The sequence below is a fragment of the Pan troglodytes genome, chromosome 8, assembly GCF_028858775.2.
Source record: "Pan troglodytes isolate AG18354 chromosome 8, NHGRI_mPanTro3-v2.0_pri, whole genome shotgun sequence".
NCBI classification, from domain to species: domain Eukaryota; kingdom Metazoa; phylum Chordata; class Mammalia; order Primates; family Hominidae; genus Pan; species Pan troglodytes.
Genome location: NC_072406.2, coordinates 13126125 through 13143187, shown reverse-complemented (window position 1 = coordinate 13143187; position 17063 = coordinate 13126125). Strand labels below are relative to the sequence as shown.

Genomic DNA, 17063 nt, shown 5'->3' with positions numbered 1-17063 from the left:
CAGCTGCCTAGGCCTCCACAACACATACACGCACACACACACTAGTCTAGGCCTCCACAACACACACACGCACACACACCTGCCTAGGCCTCCACAACACACACACACACACAGCTGCCTAGGCCTCCACAACACACACACGCACGCACACACCAGTCTAGGCCTGCACAACACACACACGCACACACACACCAGTCTAGGCCTCCACAACACACACACACGCACACACAGCTGCCTAGGCCTCCACAGGGCCAGGGTGTTCAGTGTCACTGTTTTCCCCTCCACCTCTTGTCCCACTGGAGGGCCTTCAGGGACAATACGCAGACGGAGCCATGACCTCCTAGGATAACCATACCTTCTCCTGGAAGACCCTTCTGAAGGACCCACTGAGGCTGTTTTACAATTTACTTTCTTTTTTATAAGTAGGAGAATGCTGTAAAATAACAAAGTACAGTAAATTCATAAACCAGTAACAGTTGTTTGTCATCATGGTTAAGTATTAGATTGTGTACATAATTGTATATGCTCATCAAAAACCTAATCCACCGTGCCCAAGTAGGCTTCATCTCCAAGATGCTAGGTATCATATGCAGATCAAAAAATGTGATTCATTGTGTAAACAGAACTGAAGACATGATTGTATGTGCTGTGCTTTTATATGACTGGCAGCACAGGTTTGTTTAGACCAGTTACCACCACCAACACAAGTAATGTGGTGTGCTGCAGCATCTCTAGGCAGTAGAAATTTTTCAGCTTCGTTACAGGCTCATGAGACCACCATTGTACACGGACCCATCCTTGACCAAAGCATCGCTATCCTGGGACCTCAGGGATGCTGATTTAAACATTTTTTTTTTAGAGATGGCGTCTTGCCATGTTGCCCAGGCTCAAGCCATCCTCTCACCTCAGCCTTCCAAAGTGTTGGAATTATAGGCATGAACCACCACACCTAGCCTACAAAAACTTTTTTTTTTAGTTAGTCGGGTGTAGTGGTGTGTGCCTGTGGTCCCAACTACTTGGGAGGCTGAGGTGGAGGATCACTTGAGCCTGGGTGGTTGAGGTTGCAGTAAGCTGAGATCACGCCACTGCACTCTAGCCTGGGTGACGGAGCGAGACCCTGTCTCAAGAATAAAGATTGCAACAGATTGTAACACTTTGAGTAAAACAGGAAATTTTCCAACTATTCAGATACATAGATGAACAAATGGAAAGCTTGATGAGAAGTGAGGATTTCTATAGTAGCCATCCACGAAATAGTTAAAGGAAAGAGAGTCTTCACGGTGGAAAAGCCTGAACCAGCTGGTCCAGGCAAACCTCAGTGATGGTGAAGCCCATAGCACACGGCGGGTGGGAAGAGGAGAGCCGCATCCGCGATGCTCCTGCCAAAGATGCCTGTCCTGGATCTCCCCATGTGGAAGCACCAGCCCCCAAGTTAGGGGACTGACTGGACAACGCACCTGCCTAGAATCTTCCCAAAGCCTGGTGTCGTGAGAGTCACGGAAACATCCAGAAACTCACTCTGGGCAGAGGGAAGCTGAGAGCCGACCACTTTCTCGCAGTGTGCCTGTGCAAACTGGATAATTGGGGATGGCTGGAGAAACTTGAATAGGGTCTGAGCTGGGACAGAAGGAATGCGTTGGTTTTCTGATTTTGATGGCTTAGGTGTTTATGGAGGAAAATAGACTTGTTTGTTGGAAATCCCCCCTGAAGTGTCTGGGATTACGCATCAGGTCAGTGATTCACCATTAGATAATCCAAGGAGAGAAAATTATTTTAAACGTACTTGTAAATTTTCTATAACTTTGTGATTGTTTGAAAGTTAAGTGACACAAATAATTTGTGTCCTCATCCTAAAGCTTTCTTCTGTCATAGAGAATTGTTTATCTGAGACATATGAGTATAATGGTATTGTTTCAAAATATTTTTTAAGATTACGCCTGTTTTTAAAAATTGTGTCAGATAGCCTGTATTCATGTATTGGAAGATTCAATATTATTAAAATGGTAGTTCTCCCCACATTGCTTTATAGGTTCAATGTAATTCCTACCAAAATCTTGGCAGGCTATTTTTTGGGGGTTTTTTGGGGCAGAAGTTGGTAATATCCTAAAGTAAATATAAAGGACCCACAACAGTGAAAGCAGTTTTAAAATAGGTTAACAAAATTGGAGAATTCAGAACTTCTCATTCCTGATTTCAAAAATATTGCAAAGCTGCAATAACCAAAACAATGTACTGGCATTGAGATACAGTGATTATATATATGAGAAACAGAATTGAGAGTCCAGAAATAAACCCTTATATTTATGGTCAAATAATTTTTTAATAGAGTTACCCGAGCAATTCAATGAAGAAAAGTTTTTCCAACAACAGATGCTGGGAAATTCGGACATTCACATGAAAAGGAAAAAAGATTAAACCTTGACTCAACGTCATATACCTAAGTTAGTTCAAGTGGATCATAGATCTTAATGTAAGAGCAAAAATTATAAAAATTTTAGAAAACACAGGAGTAAATTTTCATAATCTTGGTTAGGCACAGAGTTCATCAAAGGTACACTACATAAATACTGATAAACTGGACTTGAACAAAATTTAAAACTTTTGTATATCAAAAGACACAATTAAGTAGAAAGACAAGCCACAGTCTGGGAAAAAAATATTTGCAAATTATAAATCTCATGAAGCACTTCTAAGCACCTATGTAATAAATTTTTTCTTTTTTTTTTTTTTTTTTTTTTTTTTTTGAGACAGTCTTGCTCTGTCACCCGGGCTGGAGTGCAGTGGCTTGATCTCAGCTTACTGCCACCTCTGCCTCCAAGGTTCAAGTGATTCTCCTGCCTCAGCCTCCCAAGTAGCTGGAACTACAGGCATGCACCACCACACCTGGCTAATTTTTTTGTATTTTTAGTAGAGACAGTGTTTTGCCATGTTGGCCAGGCTGGTCTTGAACTCCTTACCTCAAGTAATCTGCCCGCTTCAGCCTCCCAAAGTGCTGGGATTACAGACGTGAGCCACTGCACCCAGCCTATGTAATAAACACTCAAAACTCAGAAACAAGCAACATAAACACAGGCAAGAGATCTGAATAGATATCTCACCAGAAGAAGACGTACAAATGGCCAATAAGGATGTGAAAAGATACCTAGCGTTAATTAGGGAAATGTAAATTAAAACCACAGTGAGATGCCACTTCACACCCACTGGAATGCTGTTACCGAAAACACAGGAAATAAAGTTGGAGAGCTCGTGTTTTCTGACTTCAAAATTTACACTGCAAAGCAACAGTAACCAAGAAGGTGGAAAAACAAATTCTCATACATTGATAGTGGGAATGTAAAATGGGGAATCCACTGTTTGGCATGATCTTAATTAAGCAGACTTGCTGCATTGACCCAGCAGCTGCACTCCTAGGAGAAGGGAAAGCGAACGTCCACTCAGAGACTTGGTGTGAGTTCCCTGGAACCTCGGTCAACACAAGGAAACAATCCAGGTGTCCGCTAGCAGGTGAATGAACAGGTGACGCCTGCCACGTCCACATGGTGGGTGCTTCTGCACAGGATGAGCTCAGAAGCACCTGCTGAGGGAGGGAAGCGTGGCTGTGTGGTAGGCAGTGTCCAGAAAAGGCAAATTTGTAAAAACAGTAGAATGATGACTGGGGCTGGGGCTGGAAATGGGGCTGACTGCAGATGGACACGGGATCCCTTTCAGGTGATGGGAATGTTCTAGAGTAGTGACCATTTTACAACTCTTCGATTTTACTAAAAGCCATTCTGTGCTTAAAATGAGTGAAACTTAGGGTATGCAAAGTATACCTAAATAAAGCCGACGGGTGTTTTAAAAAGAATAGGCCGGGCGCAGTGGCTCATACCTGTAATCCCAGCACTTTGGGAGGCCGAGGTGGGTGGATCACTTGAGATCAGGAGTTTGAGACCAGCCTGGCCAACATGATGAAACCTCGTCTCTACTAAAAATACAAAAATTAGCCTGGCGTGGTGGCACACGCCTGTCATCCCAGCTACTCAGGAGCATGAGGCAGGAGAATCACTTGAACCCAGGAGGCAGAGGTTGCATTGAGCCAAGAATGCACCACTGCACTCCAACCTGGGCAACGGAGTGAGACTCTGTCTCAACAACAACAAAAAATAATAAAGTGCTTCATTGCAGTAACTCAAGTGTGTAGGGAGACCCTGGGCTGGATGGCATGCCTGCTGGCAGAGAGGGTATGACCCAGGACCCCCAGGTGAGATGAACCTGTCTTGTTGAATTCCTAAGTTAGGAGAGTTTTCAGTTGTTGGTATGTTTTGTCAGGTTAGTAATCTGAAATCATCAAATTGCTAATGTGCGAATGTGTATTACTTACCAAAATGTCTATTTTTATTCTTTTTGAAGTTAAGATCTAAAGAACAGCTCAGGTTCCCAACATTCTCAGAGAATAATGTCTTGAGAATAAGCAACCTGCTCTTAAGTAGGTTTGTCTTGTCCATAGCAGAATTTATTGCCAGTGCCAAAAATTAATTTTGGCTAATACAGCAATTAATCAAAATTTGCTGTAGTGAGTGAGGTAAGGGCAATTAGGAAATCATGAGTTGGGTTTTCTATTTGTTTCTGCTGTCAAGATTTGTGTTTTCTTAATGTTGATTTCTTATTTATGGTGATGAGGAGGGAGGTGAAACTATATTTAGTTTTCACAAGTATATTTGAAATTCTCTGGCCAGGAATTCACACTGGGTTCCCAAGCCCGTTGTGTGCTGACAGTTCTGACAGAGCAAATCATTAATGCTGATGTGTATTTTTGAGGAAGCCACTTCCAGGGACACTTAGAAATGGTTAAAATGACTTCGGGTGTCCGAGGCAGGAGGATTGCTTAAACCTAGGCGTTCAAGACCAGCCTGGGCAACATAGTGAGACCCCATCTCCACAAAAAAAGTTTTAAGTTAGCCAGTCATGGTGGTACGTGCCTCTAGTCCCAGATACTTGGGAAGTGGGAGGATCACTTGAGCCCATGAGGTCAGGGCTGCAGTGAGCTGTGATCACACCGCTGCACTCTAGCCTGGGTGACAAAGTAAGACTCTGTCTCAGAAAAAAAGAAAAGAAGTGGTTAATATGGTAAATGTTATGTTACATATGTTTTACCACAGTAAAATTTTTAAAACTAAGATGAAATGGCCAGTTTAGAGCAGAGTAAAAATTCGAGGCCTGATATTCACCCCTTATGTGCCTAACCCTGTTCTCAAAGGATTAAACCCTTGAATAGTTAACTATTTGCTAGAAAGTCGTCCCTCGGTGTCCACGGAGGAGATAGGTTCCGGGACCACTGCAGAAAGCAAAGAGCGAGGATGCTCAAGTCCGTGATATAAAATGGCATCGTACGAGCACATCACCTATGCACTTCCTCTCTCATGTTTTAAATAATTTCTGGATTACTTGTAATACCTAACACAATGTAAATGCTGTGTGAATAGTTGTACTATGTTGTTTAGTCACTAATGACAAGAAAATCTACAAGTTAGGTATAGATGCAGATTTTTTCATGAATATCTTTGATACATGGTTGAAGCCAGGGGTGAGGAACCCACAGACACAGAGGGCTCTGTGTCCTTTTGAAAAGAATAAATCAAGCTTTGGAATAGAGAATGAGGAAAGAAATGGAAAATTGCCCAAAAACGCCTTTGTCACATTTGCCGAAGAGTAGTTTTTCGTACTAAGGGTCCCGTTTGAAATAAATTTTGTTAGCCAACCTAACTTCCTTACATTTCTTTAGTTGGATTCTCTTATAAACAATTATGAAAATTTTTAAATGAGATTGGCTACATTAAAGAACTGGCTTTAGTATTATAGCATAGTAGTTAACAAGGCCTAACTCGTTAATCACAGTGCTGTTTCACTGATAAAATTTTCCGTAGGCCTCTTATGGCAGCTCATGCCTATAGTCCTAGCACTTTGGGAGGCTAAGACAGGAGGAGTACTTGAAGCCAGGAGTTTGAGACCAGCCTGGGCAACATTACGAAATGCTATCTCTCCAAAAAAAAAATTAGCCAGGCATAGTGTTGTGCATCTGTAGTCCCAGCTACTCAGGGGCTGAGGTAGGAGGATGGCCTCAGCTTGAAAGGCAGAGGTTATAGTGAACCCGGATCACACCACTGCACTCCAGTCTGGGTGACAGAGTGAGACCCTGTCTCAAAAAAAAAAAAAAAAAAAAAATTGTGTAGGTTGGGCATGGTGGCTCATGCCTGTAATCCCAACACTTTGGGAGGCCCAGGCACATCTTACATGGCCACAGCAGGAACAAGAGAGGATTGCTTGAGCCCAGAAGTTCAAGACGAGCCTAGGCAACACAGTGAGACCCTACCACTGAAAAAAAAAAAAAAAAAAAAAAAAAAGCATGGTGGTGCGTACCTGTGGTCCTACCGACTCAGGCAGGAGGATTGCTGGAGCCCAGGAGTTTGAGGTGACAGGGAGCTATGATTACACCACCCTACTCTAGCCTGGGCAACAGAACGTTCCCATTAATTAAATTTTAAATCTTAGAACGTGATTTATCTAGGATATTTTATTTTAATGTATGGCATCTATTGTGAATTCATAGTAGTAAACAAAAAAAATTAAAACCATTAAAAATGTAGTTTTGACAAGTTAAATCCACACTTACTTACCCCATCAATTGATGATAAAATATGTAATCTATCACTTCTTCATTTCTCTAAATCTGTTCTCTAGTATGAAGGTAAAATTAAAGAATGGTTATTTTTCTTTATTTCTTCTGTTTGGTAATTTGTTGGGATCATTTTTAAGTAAAAATCCGAACTTAAAAAGATTGAGTGACTAACTTTAATTACCATAATTGTCTTTTTTTCACCCTGGCTGTCAGTTTTCTAAACTAGGTATAGGCCTACTCTTTCTGAAATTGCTGTTTGGTAAATATTTTAGGTTCTGTGGTCTCTGTCCGACCACTCAGCTCAAAGCCACTGGAGACAATATTTAAACAAATGAGTGGTGGTGGCCCTGTTCCAATAAAACTTTATTTACAAAAACAGGAAGTGTCTGTGGTTTGCCAGCTCCTGTTCTGAAGCTGGACTTTTTTTTTTTTTAAACCGAAATTTGATCCCTGTGTTTTCTACTAAGAGGATCTAGTTTGCTGATGTCGCAGGTCTGAGAGACATCACAGCATCACAGCATTTAGTAGTCTTAAATGTGTGTTCAAAGTGGTAGTAACTGCCCCATGATTCTGTAGTACGTATTTGCTTTTCAGAAGGCTTTCGTGAACATGGTTGCAGTTTGCAGCGTTGGCTTTACTGTGCCCTTCTACAGATGGCAGCACGGGCTGTTCCAAGTCCTCCTTTTCCTTGGAGTCAGTGCTGCCCTGAGCCCTCCAGCCTTGCTGAGCTCCAGCCTTGCTGAGCTCCCGCCCTGACAGCCTCTTCTTTCTCTGCAGTGTGTATTCTGGGCACCAGTCCATCCTGATCCCGCCCTCTGAGCTGGAAACCAACCCCGCCTTGTGGCTTCTTGCCGTGAGTCAGTACAAAGTCCGAGACACGTTTTGCTCCTACTCCGTGATGGAGCTGTGCACCAAGGGGCTGGGCTCGCAAACAGAGTCCCTCAAGGTAAGCAGCTCCCTTGGCAGCTCAGTGCCCTGTGAGCCCACAGGGACTCCTTTCTAAGAAGGCACATCTGTGATGGGGTGAAGTTAAAACAGTCCTCCAAAAAAAAACCTGGGTTTAATCTAACGTCACCTGAAGCTTACAAACTGCCTTTATATGAAAATGTTTTTAACATGACTATTTCCCCACGACCACAGACAGTAACAAACAAGAATGTAAAATATTTTCAATGCCTGTCATTCCACTGGGTCTATTTGAAAGATCCTAAATTTGATTTTTTTGTTGGGTGGATTCAGTGTTCAGTGTTCAGAAGATCTTAGGTGATGTTAACTTTATTTGATACTGGTGTTTAAGAAGGTAGGTTTGAATTTAGCCACTCACTTTTATTTTCCCTGGAGACCCTGATTTGTGGGTCTGGACCCTAAGCTCAATTCATTTTACAGTTCAGTTAACAGTGTTGTGTTTCATTTTTTAATAATTGCTATTATGTAAGAATAATAGTATTTCCCTCCATTTAAACCAAGGACATTTTGATACGTATATCTTCATGGTAAATTAAGTAGTCCTTAGCTCCAAGTAACTAGGAGGGAATCTGACCAGTTTTGATAAAATTTCAACTGACTTTGTACTCTTTGGATGTGTGTATGTCTTTGTATATACATGGATTGTGTTTGTGTTTCTGTCATCTACACACAGATCAATAACGCAACAGTACATTTATCTGTCCTGCATTGTTTTCCTAATGCATAAAGCTTGAACAGGAAAGCAAAATGCAAGATAACTTTATGTAACATAAGTAATTGTGCAATCATTTTAAGTTTTGTATTTATATAGGAAAAAGTTAGCACTATTCATGTTCATCTATATTGTATTAGAAAGTGAGTACATTTTCATGACCTTCTTGTTGGCACATATATAAATAACCAGAATAAAATCATGACATAGTTGAGGGTCAGTATGCATTTTACGTATTCATTTCATCCTTACAATAGCTCTCTGAAATAGGAGCCCTTATTGTCTCCATTTTAAAGCTGAGGAAACTTATGTCACAGAGAAATTAAGCGACCTTTCCAGGTTCTTAGGCTGAACGAACCTGGAGCCAAATTTAGAATCTTTGGCTTCAGACCTGCTGTTGCAGCTGCATGCTGCTTTACCTCTCAGACATGCACGCGTGTGAATATGTAATTTGTATCACCCAGACTTGAGTTTTTCCTGTTTAACTCTGTACAGTCGTGTCTGTACACTGAGCACGAATGTCAAAGCCAGCTCGAGCTGTGCATCCTCCTTGCTCAGGACCCTTGTCGGTTGTCCGTGTGCCGAGGCTGCCTTGAAAGGGTTCGCAGGGCCTGACGGTTGGGGTTTTGGTGGCCACCCCCTTAGCAGCTCTGGCTTGCGCTCCAAGACGCAGTCATTCACGGCTCGCCCTCACATTCAGAAGCCGTTCCTATCGCTCCCTTACTTTCCCTCTGCTCGGCCCAGGTAGTGCCACAGAGTGAGCTGAGCTTAACTCCTTGAAATTCCTGTATGACTTTTTCTGTTGTGCTCGGCTGACTGAATTTGGTGTGGAAACTGAGATGTTGTTAATCTTATGCTTACTGTGGAAACAGACACGCTTGAGAATGAGAAGAAATTCTTGGCGTAATGGGACATAAATGGAGCACTGTCTATGAAGTCATCCAAAAATTTTAGTTTTATATTCCTATATATTAAAATGTAGGTTTTCAGGCTGGGTATGGTGGTACATGTCTGCAGTCCCAGCTCCTTGGGAGACCACAAGGTGGGAGGGTCACTTGAGCCCAGGAGTTCAACTCCAGCCTGGGCAGCATACCAAGATCCCATCTCTTTAACATATGTACATTTTTCCCGTTCCTCTCCAGTGTGTGTTCTGGTACATCCATGCCGAAAAGAATGTATCAGATGCCTCTCTTTTCCCAAACGGGCTTTCATCGTCTCAGCCAGGAAGTTGCTTTTCCTCAGCCTTTTTCCTCATAACAGTTCTTGCTGTGGCTCCAGGTGGCTGTTTGAGACGTTTTGTAATTCCATTCTTAATCATTTGAATAGTTGTGTGAATGTTTTTTCACCAACTCCTGGGTTTGTTACATTGAAGAAGTGGACACAGGTGGCCCTGGAAATGCATAGCTGTGTTGAGTTTTCCGATGTTTACCTGGGGATCTGCCAGAAGGAGTCTCTGGCTCACTCCAAGCTCGACACATGGGGGCTGACTCGGTTTCTCTGTCATCATCTCCAGGCACGAGGGCTGGACTTGTCCCGAGTGAGGACCTGCGTGGTTGTGGCGGAAGAGCGGCCTCGGATCGCACTCACACAGTCGTTCTCAAAGCTGTTTAAGGACCTGGGCCTTCACCCGCGGGCCGTCAGCACCTCGTTCGGTTGCAGGGTGAACCTGGCGATTTGCTTGCAGGTGAGATTCGGCGACATCACGGCGCTGAGTGGGAAGTGTGGCTCCCGGGGTGGGTACAGCACAGACTGGCTCCACTCGTCTCCCTCGGCTGATGCTTAGCTACATTCAGAAGAGATCTTTCAGTCACACGCATGCGGTTGGTGCAGATCTCTGTTTCTTTAAACTACAGTCTACGTTCGTATCCGTTATTCATAACAAGCATTCATAGCACTTACTCTGTCCTGGAACATTTTAACTTTTGTGACAGGGGTAGCAGTTTGTCCAGACCTCTGCTGTTGGACTTTTTAAAGATTAGATACTAGACAGATGAAGAAACCAGTCCCTCGAAGTACTTAGTCCCATGTGTGTAGACGATCGCTGTAGGAAGAACTTAATGACATTGAGCAGGTTCTGGGATTTGCTGCTGCAATGGCATTTTAGAAACAGCAAAGCCGCACTTCTGGGAAACAGGCGTAAGTGAAGGAGCTCTAGCAAGACAGCCTTGCATGAGCAGTGGCTGACAAGCTGCAGGCAGAGCTGCGGATTTGCTTCCTGGAAGAATAAGGGCTTCCCTCTCAGCAGGTGCTGGTGAGGCAAACGGTTGGTGTGCATCCCCTTCACCTCCCTCTCCCCACCCCCTATCCTACTTGTGATCCCAGAGTGATTGCTTAAGGTTGCTGCTGGGTGAGCCTCCAAAGGCTCCATCTGCCCTTTTCATGCCTGTCTAGGTGCTTGGAGTTAGCCACTAGGTCAGAGGAGGGAACCTCCTCCCTTCCCGAGATCACTTCAGAAAAAGTAGCTGCAGAAAGCTTTTCTTGATTTTCTTTTACTTTTTTGAGACAGGGTATCACTCTGTCACCCAGGCTGGAGTGCGGTGGCGTCATGGCTCACTGCAGCCTCAACCCCCCACCCCTGCTCCCAGGCTCAAGCAACCCTCCCACCTCAGCCTCCCACATGGCTGGGACTACAGGTACACACCACCACGCCTGGCTAATTTTTGTATTTTTTGTGGAAACGGGGTTTCACCATGTTGCCCAGGCTGGTCTTGAACTCCTCAGCTTAACGATCTGTCTGCCTTGGCCTCCCAAAGTGCTGGGATTACAGACGTGAGCCACTGCACCCGGCCTTTTTTTTAATTTTCATAAATGTGGTGTTCCTTCCTTCTGTCTTCCTTCTCTTTTAATTATTATAATAGCTCCATTTTTAAGAAATTATAAATTACCAAATTTCTCTCAAGAGTCAGTTAAACCTTGTCCTATGATTAAAATAATACCCTTTTCTAAGAGGTCATCTGAAGAATTAGATTTATCTCACCAAACTAGTTCTTAAAATATTGAAGTTTTCTCTGCCTATTCACCTTTTTCTGTTCCTCGTAAATGTTTATCGCCATCTATCCCATTAGGAGAAATAGGAAATGCAGAAGTCTGCTTCTTAAATTCAGCAATAGTGTGATGTCTCACTTGTCTCCGTCCACCAGTGACAGGGACCCCCGGGCAAGAGGAAATCAGTGATTTGTGAGAGATGGCACCGGCCACGGCGAGGCTGCTGCTTCTAGCTTTGTCTCTTAAAATGTCAAGGTGGCGCTGAAGGGAGAGAGCAGAGAGGAACCCTTAGCATCGTGCCTTCCAGCAGGTGACAGAGTTCAACGTGTGGTGTAAAAGTGGCCTCTTGTAGAGTACATACATTGATTTTCCTCTTTACTTTTTCATTTATTTCTATCCACCTGGATCCAAAATGTTTTTTTTTGTTTGTTTGTTTTTGAGATGGAGTCTCACTCTGTTGCCCAGGCTGGAGTGCATTGCCGTGATCTGGGCTCACTGCAAGCTCCACCTGCTGGGTTCACGCCATTCTCCTGCCTCAGCTTCCCCAGCAGCTGGGACTACAGGTGCTCGCCACCAAGCCCAGCTCATTTTTTGTATTTTTAGTACAGATGGGGTTTCCCCGTGTTAGCCAGCATGGTTTCGATCTCTTGACCTCGTGATCCGCCCTCCTTTGCCTCCTAAAGTACTGGGATTACAGGCATGAGCCACCACGCCCAGCCGCAAAATGTTTTAAGATGGTTTACAAGGAAGGAGTATGCTCAGTAGGAGAAGATAAAATACACTAAAAAAGAACCAAAACATGGAGATGAAAGAAAAAAAGCACAGGAAAGGGACAGAGTGAAGAACAGAGTTGGCGTGCTGGTGTTTTCCACAAGGCTCCTGAAGTGTGCCACCGTCCTTACCTCGGCACCAGGGCGGGGCTGGACACATGGTGGATATTGAATGAATGTGCGCCATGGGAGTGTTGTGCACGGTTCTGTATTCTTAATAGGAAATGGCAATATATTCTTGTGCAGAAGATAATTTTGTCAATATGACCGCTAAATCAGAATTCAGTATTGGTAATCATGGGTCATGGCGTTATTTTGCAATCTTGGCAGCATCTTTAAGCATTTTTGTCCATGTTCAGTTTTCTACTTGACCTATTCCTAACTCCTTTCGGTCAGCCTTTCCTTGTCTGCATAGTATTGGAAAATAGTTGGAAGTATCCAAGTGTCTACCAGCAGAGAGAAATTAAATTTATGTACAAAGCAATGCGGGCTCACCTCCCCTTGCCAGAATCTTTGAGGGCAGGTGTGCTTCAGAATTAGGTTTCTGGCTTTGTGAGAGGTGATGTGGCACAGATGCCATACATGATGCCACAGCTCAGTATCACATGTGCCAGTGCTCCTGCAGCAAGGAAGGGTGGGGGCCCCAGACTTGAAGGGGCTCATGTCAGCCTAGGTCAAATTTTACTACAAAGAAACTTAAAGTTTGTGCCATCATCAAACATTTCTCACAGTCAGTGAGTTGGACAGTAGGCATGTAGATAATTTTTTCAGGAAGTGACTCATTTTAGTAAAAGCGAGCAGTGAGAGGATAGAGTGCCACGAACATGGGGAGGCGTTCTGGGGGAGGGCAGTCAGGAACGCTTCAGCAGAGCACAGTGAAAGGGCGGAGTCGTGCGGGCGAGAGTCCAGCGAAGGCAGCCGTAAGTGCAGAGGCTACAGGCAGAGCTGGTCTTTGGAAACACTCATTTTCTAGAATCTGCAAAATTAAAAAAACCTGATGGTGATAGAAACAAGCAGAGTGGAGAAGCCCAGGATCCAGCGGCAGAAACCACCTCTCGCTCCCTGGCTGTCCATAGAGCCCAGCACACAGGACATGCCTGGTACATTAAATGTACGGACCACACTGCTCATGAGTCCTAATAAGGAAAGCCTGAAATGTTTCTGAATTTTGTATACATTGAACTTATTTTTCTTTATAAAAGAATATTTTTAGAAAACAAAATCAGAAAATACACTTTAGCTTATAAATAACACTCATAAACCCATCTACTCTGAGATAATCACAATTAATCATTTGATGTAAAAAATCAAAAACACAAAAAATAAAGATACTGCCAGAATTCCAAACCTTCTACCTAAATATTTAAAGATGTTGAAAAATGTAGCTTTCAGTTTGAAGCAGCAGCATCGTGAGTGAGTCTGGAAACGGGGGTGTCTGCTCTCAGACTGACTGCGTTCTAACAACACTGGTTTCTCACTGGACGCCCGTACCCCCGACTGACTGTTCTAACAGCGCTGGTCTCTCACTGGACCCCCGCACCCCCGACTGACTGTTCTAACAGCGGTGGTCTCTCACTGGACCCCCGCACCCCCGACTGACTGTTCTAACAGCGCTGGTCTCTCACTGGACCCCCGCACCCCCGACTGACTGTTCTAACAGCGCTGGTCTCTCACCGGACCCCCGCACGCACCCCCGACTGACCGTTCTAACAGCGCTGGTCTCTCACCGGACCCCCGCGCCCCCGACTGACCGCGTTCTAACAGCGCTGGTCTCTCACTGGAGCCCCCGCAGGCCTTCCCTGACTGTGCACTCTGGTGGGGGACGCCTGATGGAGAGAGGGAAGAGTTTTATCTCCAGGAGATAGGGAGCAAACTCAGCAAAGAACATTGTCCAAAAGAGAGAGGGAGCCTCACCCGTGCGCAGCAGGGCTTAGGATGTGTCAGGGGCATCACGGTCAGAGGGGGTCCTGCTCTTCGGGGAAGGCTAAGCTGCACAGTTCATGATTATTATAACTGCAGGATTTAAAGGCCTCACCGGTGCTCCTGAGCAGTGCTGCATCCTCAAGGGCGAAGCCGCATGCAGTTTTACCAGTGCTGACTTGGCGCCTGGACAAGCACTTTTTAGAACACACCTGACACAGGAAACGTTACAGGTGTACAGAGACACATTGGGCGTTTGTTTTTACTTTGCAAAAATCGGCTCCATCAGTGGCATTCTGGTCCTCCCACCATCCAGCCCCAAGCATCTGCCTCCCCTTCGTGCAGTTGTTCCTAAGCCACTTTCTCATGCAGTCTTTCCTGCTTCTGCTTCATAACCTGTACACTGTGCTTGGCCTGGATGGACTCTCCTCTGCCCTCATCCTGCTCCGCCCGGGTCCCCTCCATGGGGCCTTCTCGAACTCTGTCAACTGCGGTGCTCTCTTTCCTCTGAATTGCCAGTGTACTTTGTTCCTCGTCCTTCACACTTTCCACCTGCTTTATAATTATTTATCACCATGTCCATGTCGCTTCTACTCTGTGAGTAGCTGTTTTACAGAACACAGTTTTTTCTTTGTTGTTGTTGTTACTGTTTGTAGAGACAGGGTCTCACTATGTTGCCTAGGCTGGTCTTGAACTCCTGGCCTCAAGTGACCCTCCCACCTCAGCCTCCCAAAGCACTGGGATTACAGGCGTGAGCCACCACACTCAGCTAAGAGCATGGCTTTATGAAAGAATCTCCCTCCCTGAGTGTCCAGTGCCATCTCACATCATCACAGTCACTTCTGGATGTTGGATACATTTTGTCAAAGTACTGATACTTGATTTTTTTTTTTTTTTGAGACGGAGTCTTGCTCTTGTCATCCAGGCTGGAGTGTAATGGCATGATCTCGGCTCACTGCAACCTCTGCCCCCTGGGTTCAAGTGATTCTCCTGCCTCAGCCTCCCAAGTAGCTGGGATTACAGGCACCTGCCACCTCGCCGAGCTAATTTTTGTATATTTAGTAGGGACAGGATTTTGCCATGTTGGCCAGGCTGGTCTCAAACTCCTGACCTCGTGATCCTCCCACCTCAGCCTCCCAAAGTTGATTCTTTTAACTGCCAATCTGTGTGTGTAAATACAATTCACATTAGAGAAATTGAACATATACTTAGTTGACTAGAGTCTAGTCTCCCGTGGAAAATGACTTGGCATGATGAATTTTCTCAAAATGAACCCCTGGTGTGAATCTTCACCAGCTAAAAGCTCATGTGCCATCTGTAACTGTTCCTTGCAAATGAAAACCCAGGGTTTACTATTCTTCAACCTTCTAACAGCATTTTCCTCTCAAATAGGAAGTCTGGGGCTTGCACCTTAAGAGTCATTCACACTGGAAAAATACATTCTTTAGTCATTGCATTGGACCATTGGATTCAGACAGCATCTAGTTAGGTCTTCCCATGCTCTTTAAGGGTATTTTTAGTTGTTTTAAGATGAGAGATGAAGGCCCTGAGAAGTGAACTTTCCTAATTGACAAAGCTAGGAGGTAAAAACAGAACAAAATTTAGAAGTAAAAGCTATTTGTTATTCTTAGGAGTAACATTTCCCAGAATCTTTAGCTGTAAAAAAGACTTTAAAACAATTTCAATTTATTAAATTTATGATAAAAGTGGACATTAGAAAGATCAAATTATGACTTCTGTGTTTAATTAGCTTTCACATAAATTTCTCTTAGTATTATTAGAAGGGGTCACTTATTATTTGGAAATATATTTCTCACAGCCACAATTACTCTTCAAAAATGTAAGCTGGAAGGTCTTTTGTTGCATTAGATTTAGAGATATTGTTCACTGTAACAGAAAAATTGCATCCTCCTTCTAGTAGAAGCAGGGAAGAAAAACATGAGGTCTTCTGTTTTCCAAAAGAGACCTCGGTTGTTTATTTATTAGGAAAAAAACATAAACAGAAACTTGGATTTCTATTATATAGAAAAATAACTGATTTATCTGAGAGGGCAGTTTTATTATAAGTAGCTTTGTGTGGGATTAAATCAACAGTAACTATTGCAGTGACCCTTAAATCTTGAAACTCATACAATGAAAGAGAAATACAGCCCCCCTAGTAATAGAAGGAGTCATGCATTATTGAAAGAAGTGAGCCAGGCGCGGTGGCTCACGCCTGTAATCCCAGCACTTCAGGAGGCTGAGGCGGGTGGATCATTTGAGGTCAGGAGTTCGAGACCAGCTTGCCCAACATAGTAAGACCCTGTCTCTACTAAAAATACAAAAATTAGCCAGGTTCATTGGCATGCATCTGTAATCCCAGCTACTCGGGAGGCTGAGGCAGGGGAATTGCCTGAACTTGGGAGGTGGAGGTTGCAGTGAGCCGAGATCGTGCCACTGTACTCTAGTCTGGGCGACGGAGCAAACAGAGCCAGACTCTGTATAAAAAAAAAAAAAGAAAAAATGTGGAAGGCTCAGGAGATGATGTAAATCTTAATTAATTTTCAAAATAAATAGTTGTAATAATAAGACTTTCATTAACTTGAGCTCTCAGTTTCCTTGTTCCCCTACACTGCTTTTAGGTGAAGGAAATAAATAAGGTGCTGTTGGGGATTTTGAAAGCCTCAGGGAATGAGCCACCGTCAGCAGGAACTTTACGCCCTTTCCTGCTGACACACGGCATCCCAGCCACGCTGGGGATCATGGAAACCATATTCCAGGTATCCTGCACATCAGCCAGCTTTCTGACCTGTAAGCAATGGAAACCTCCTTTGGCAGTTTAAGGCACCAGTGAGTGGCTCTCAGAACCACCAAGGAAGTAGGACCAGCGTTGGGAACCTGCCTATGGGAACCGCTTGTGCAGCAGCTTGTTCTTGTGACGACACCACACCTTGAAGTCTGCACTGCTGACCTTGTTCCTGGACACGAGACTTCCCCACCAGCATGGCATTCCCCAAACCTGGATCATGTCTGGACACCTTCACTGCCGACAGCAAGAGCCCGATTGGTTTGTGCT

At 44.2% G+C, this 17063-nt stretch overlaps 1 protein-coding gene across 9 annotated transcripts in view; it reads left to right on the top strand.

The window, feature by feature from the left end:
* Positions 1-17063, top strand: part of DIP2C (disco interacting protein 2 homolog C) — a 436795-nt gene that overhangs the window by 374411 nt on the left and 45321 nt on the right. For all 9 annotated transcript variants that reach the window (XR_010146752.1, XM_016962526.4, XM_016962527.4 and 6 more), the window contains 2 exons: positions 7433-7601; positions 9847-10017. Coding sequence is in view for 8 of the 9 variants with exons in the window: in XM_016962526.4 (XP_016818015.1) it covers positions 7433-7601; positions 9847-10017 (340 nt within the window). In the remaining variant the exon portion in view is untranslated. The remainder of the gene's footprint in view (positions 1-7432; positions 7602-9846; positions 10018-17063) is intronic.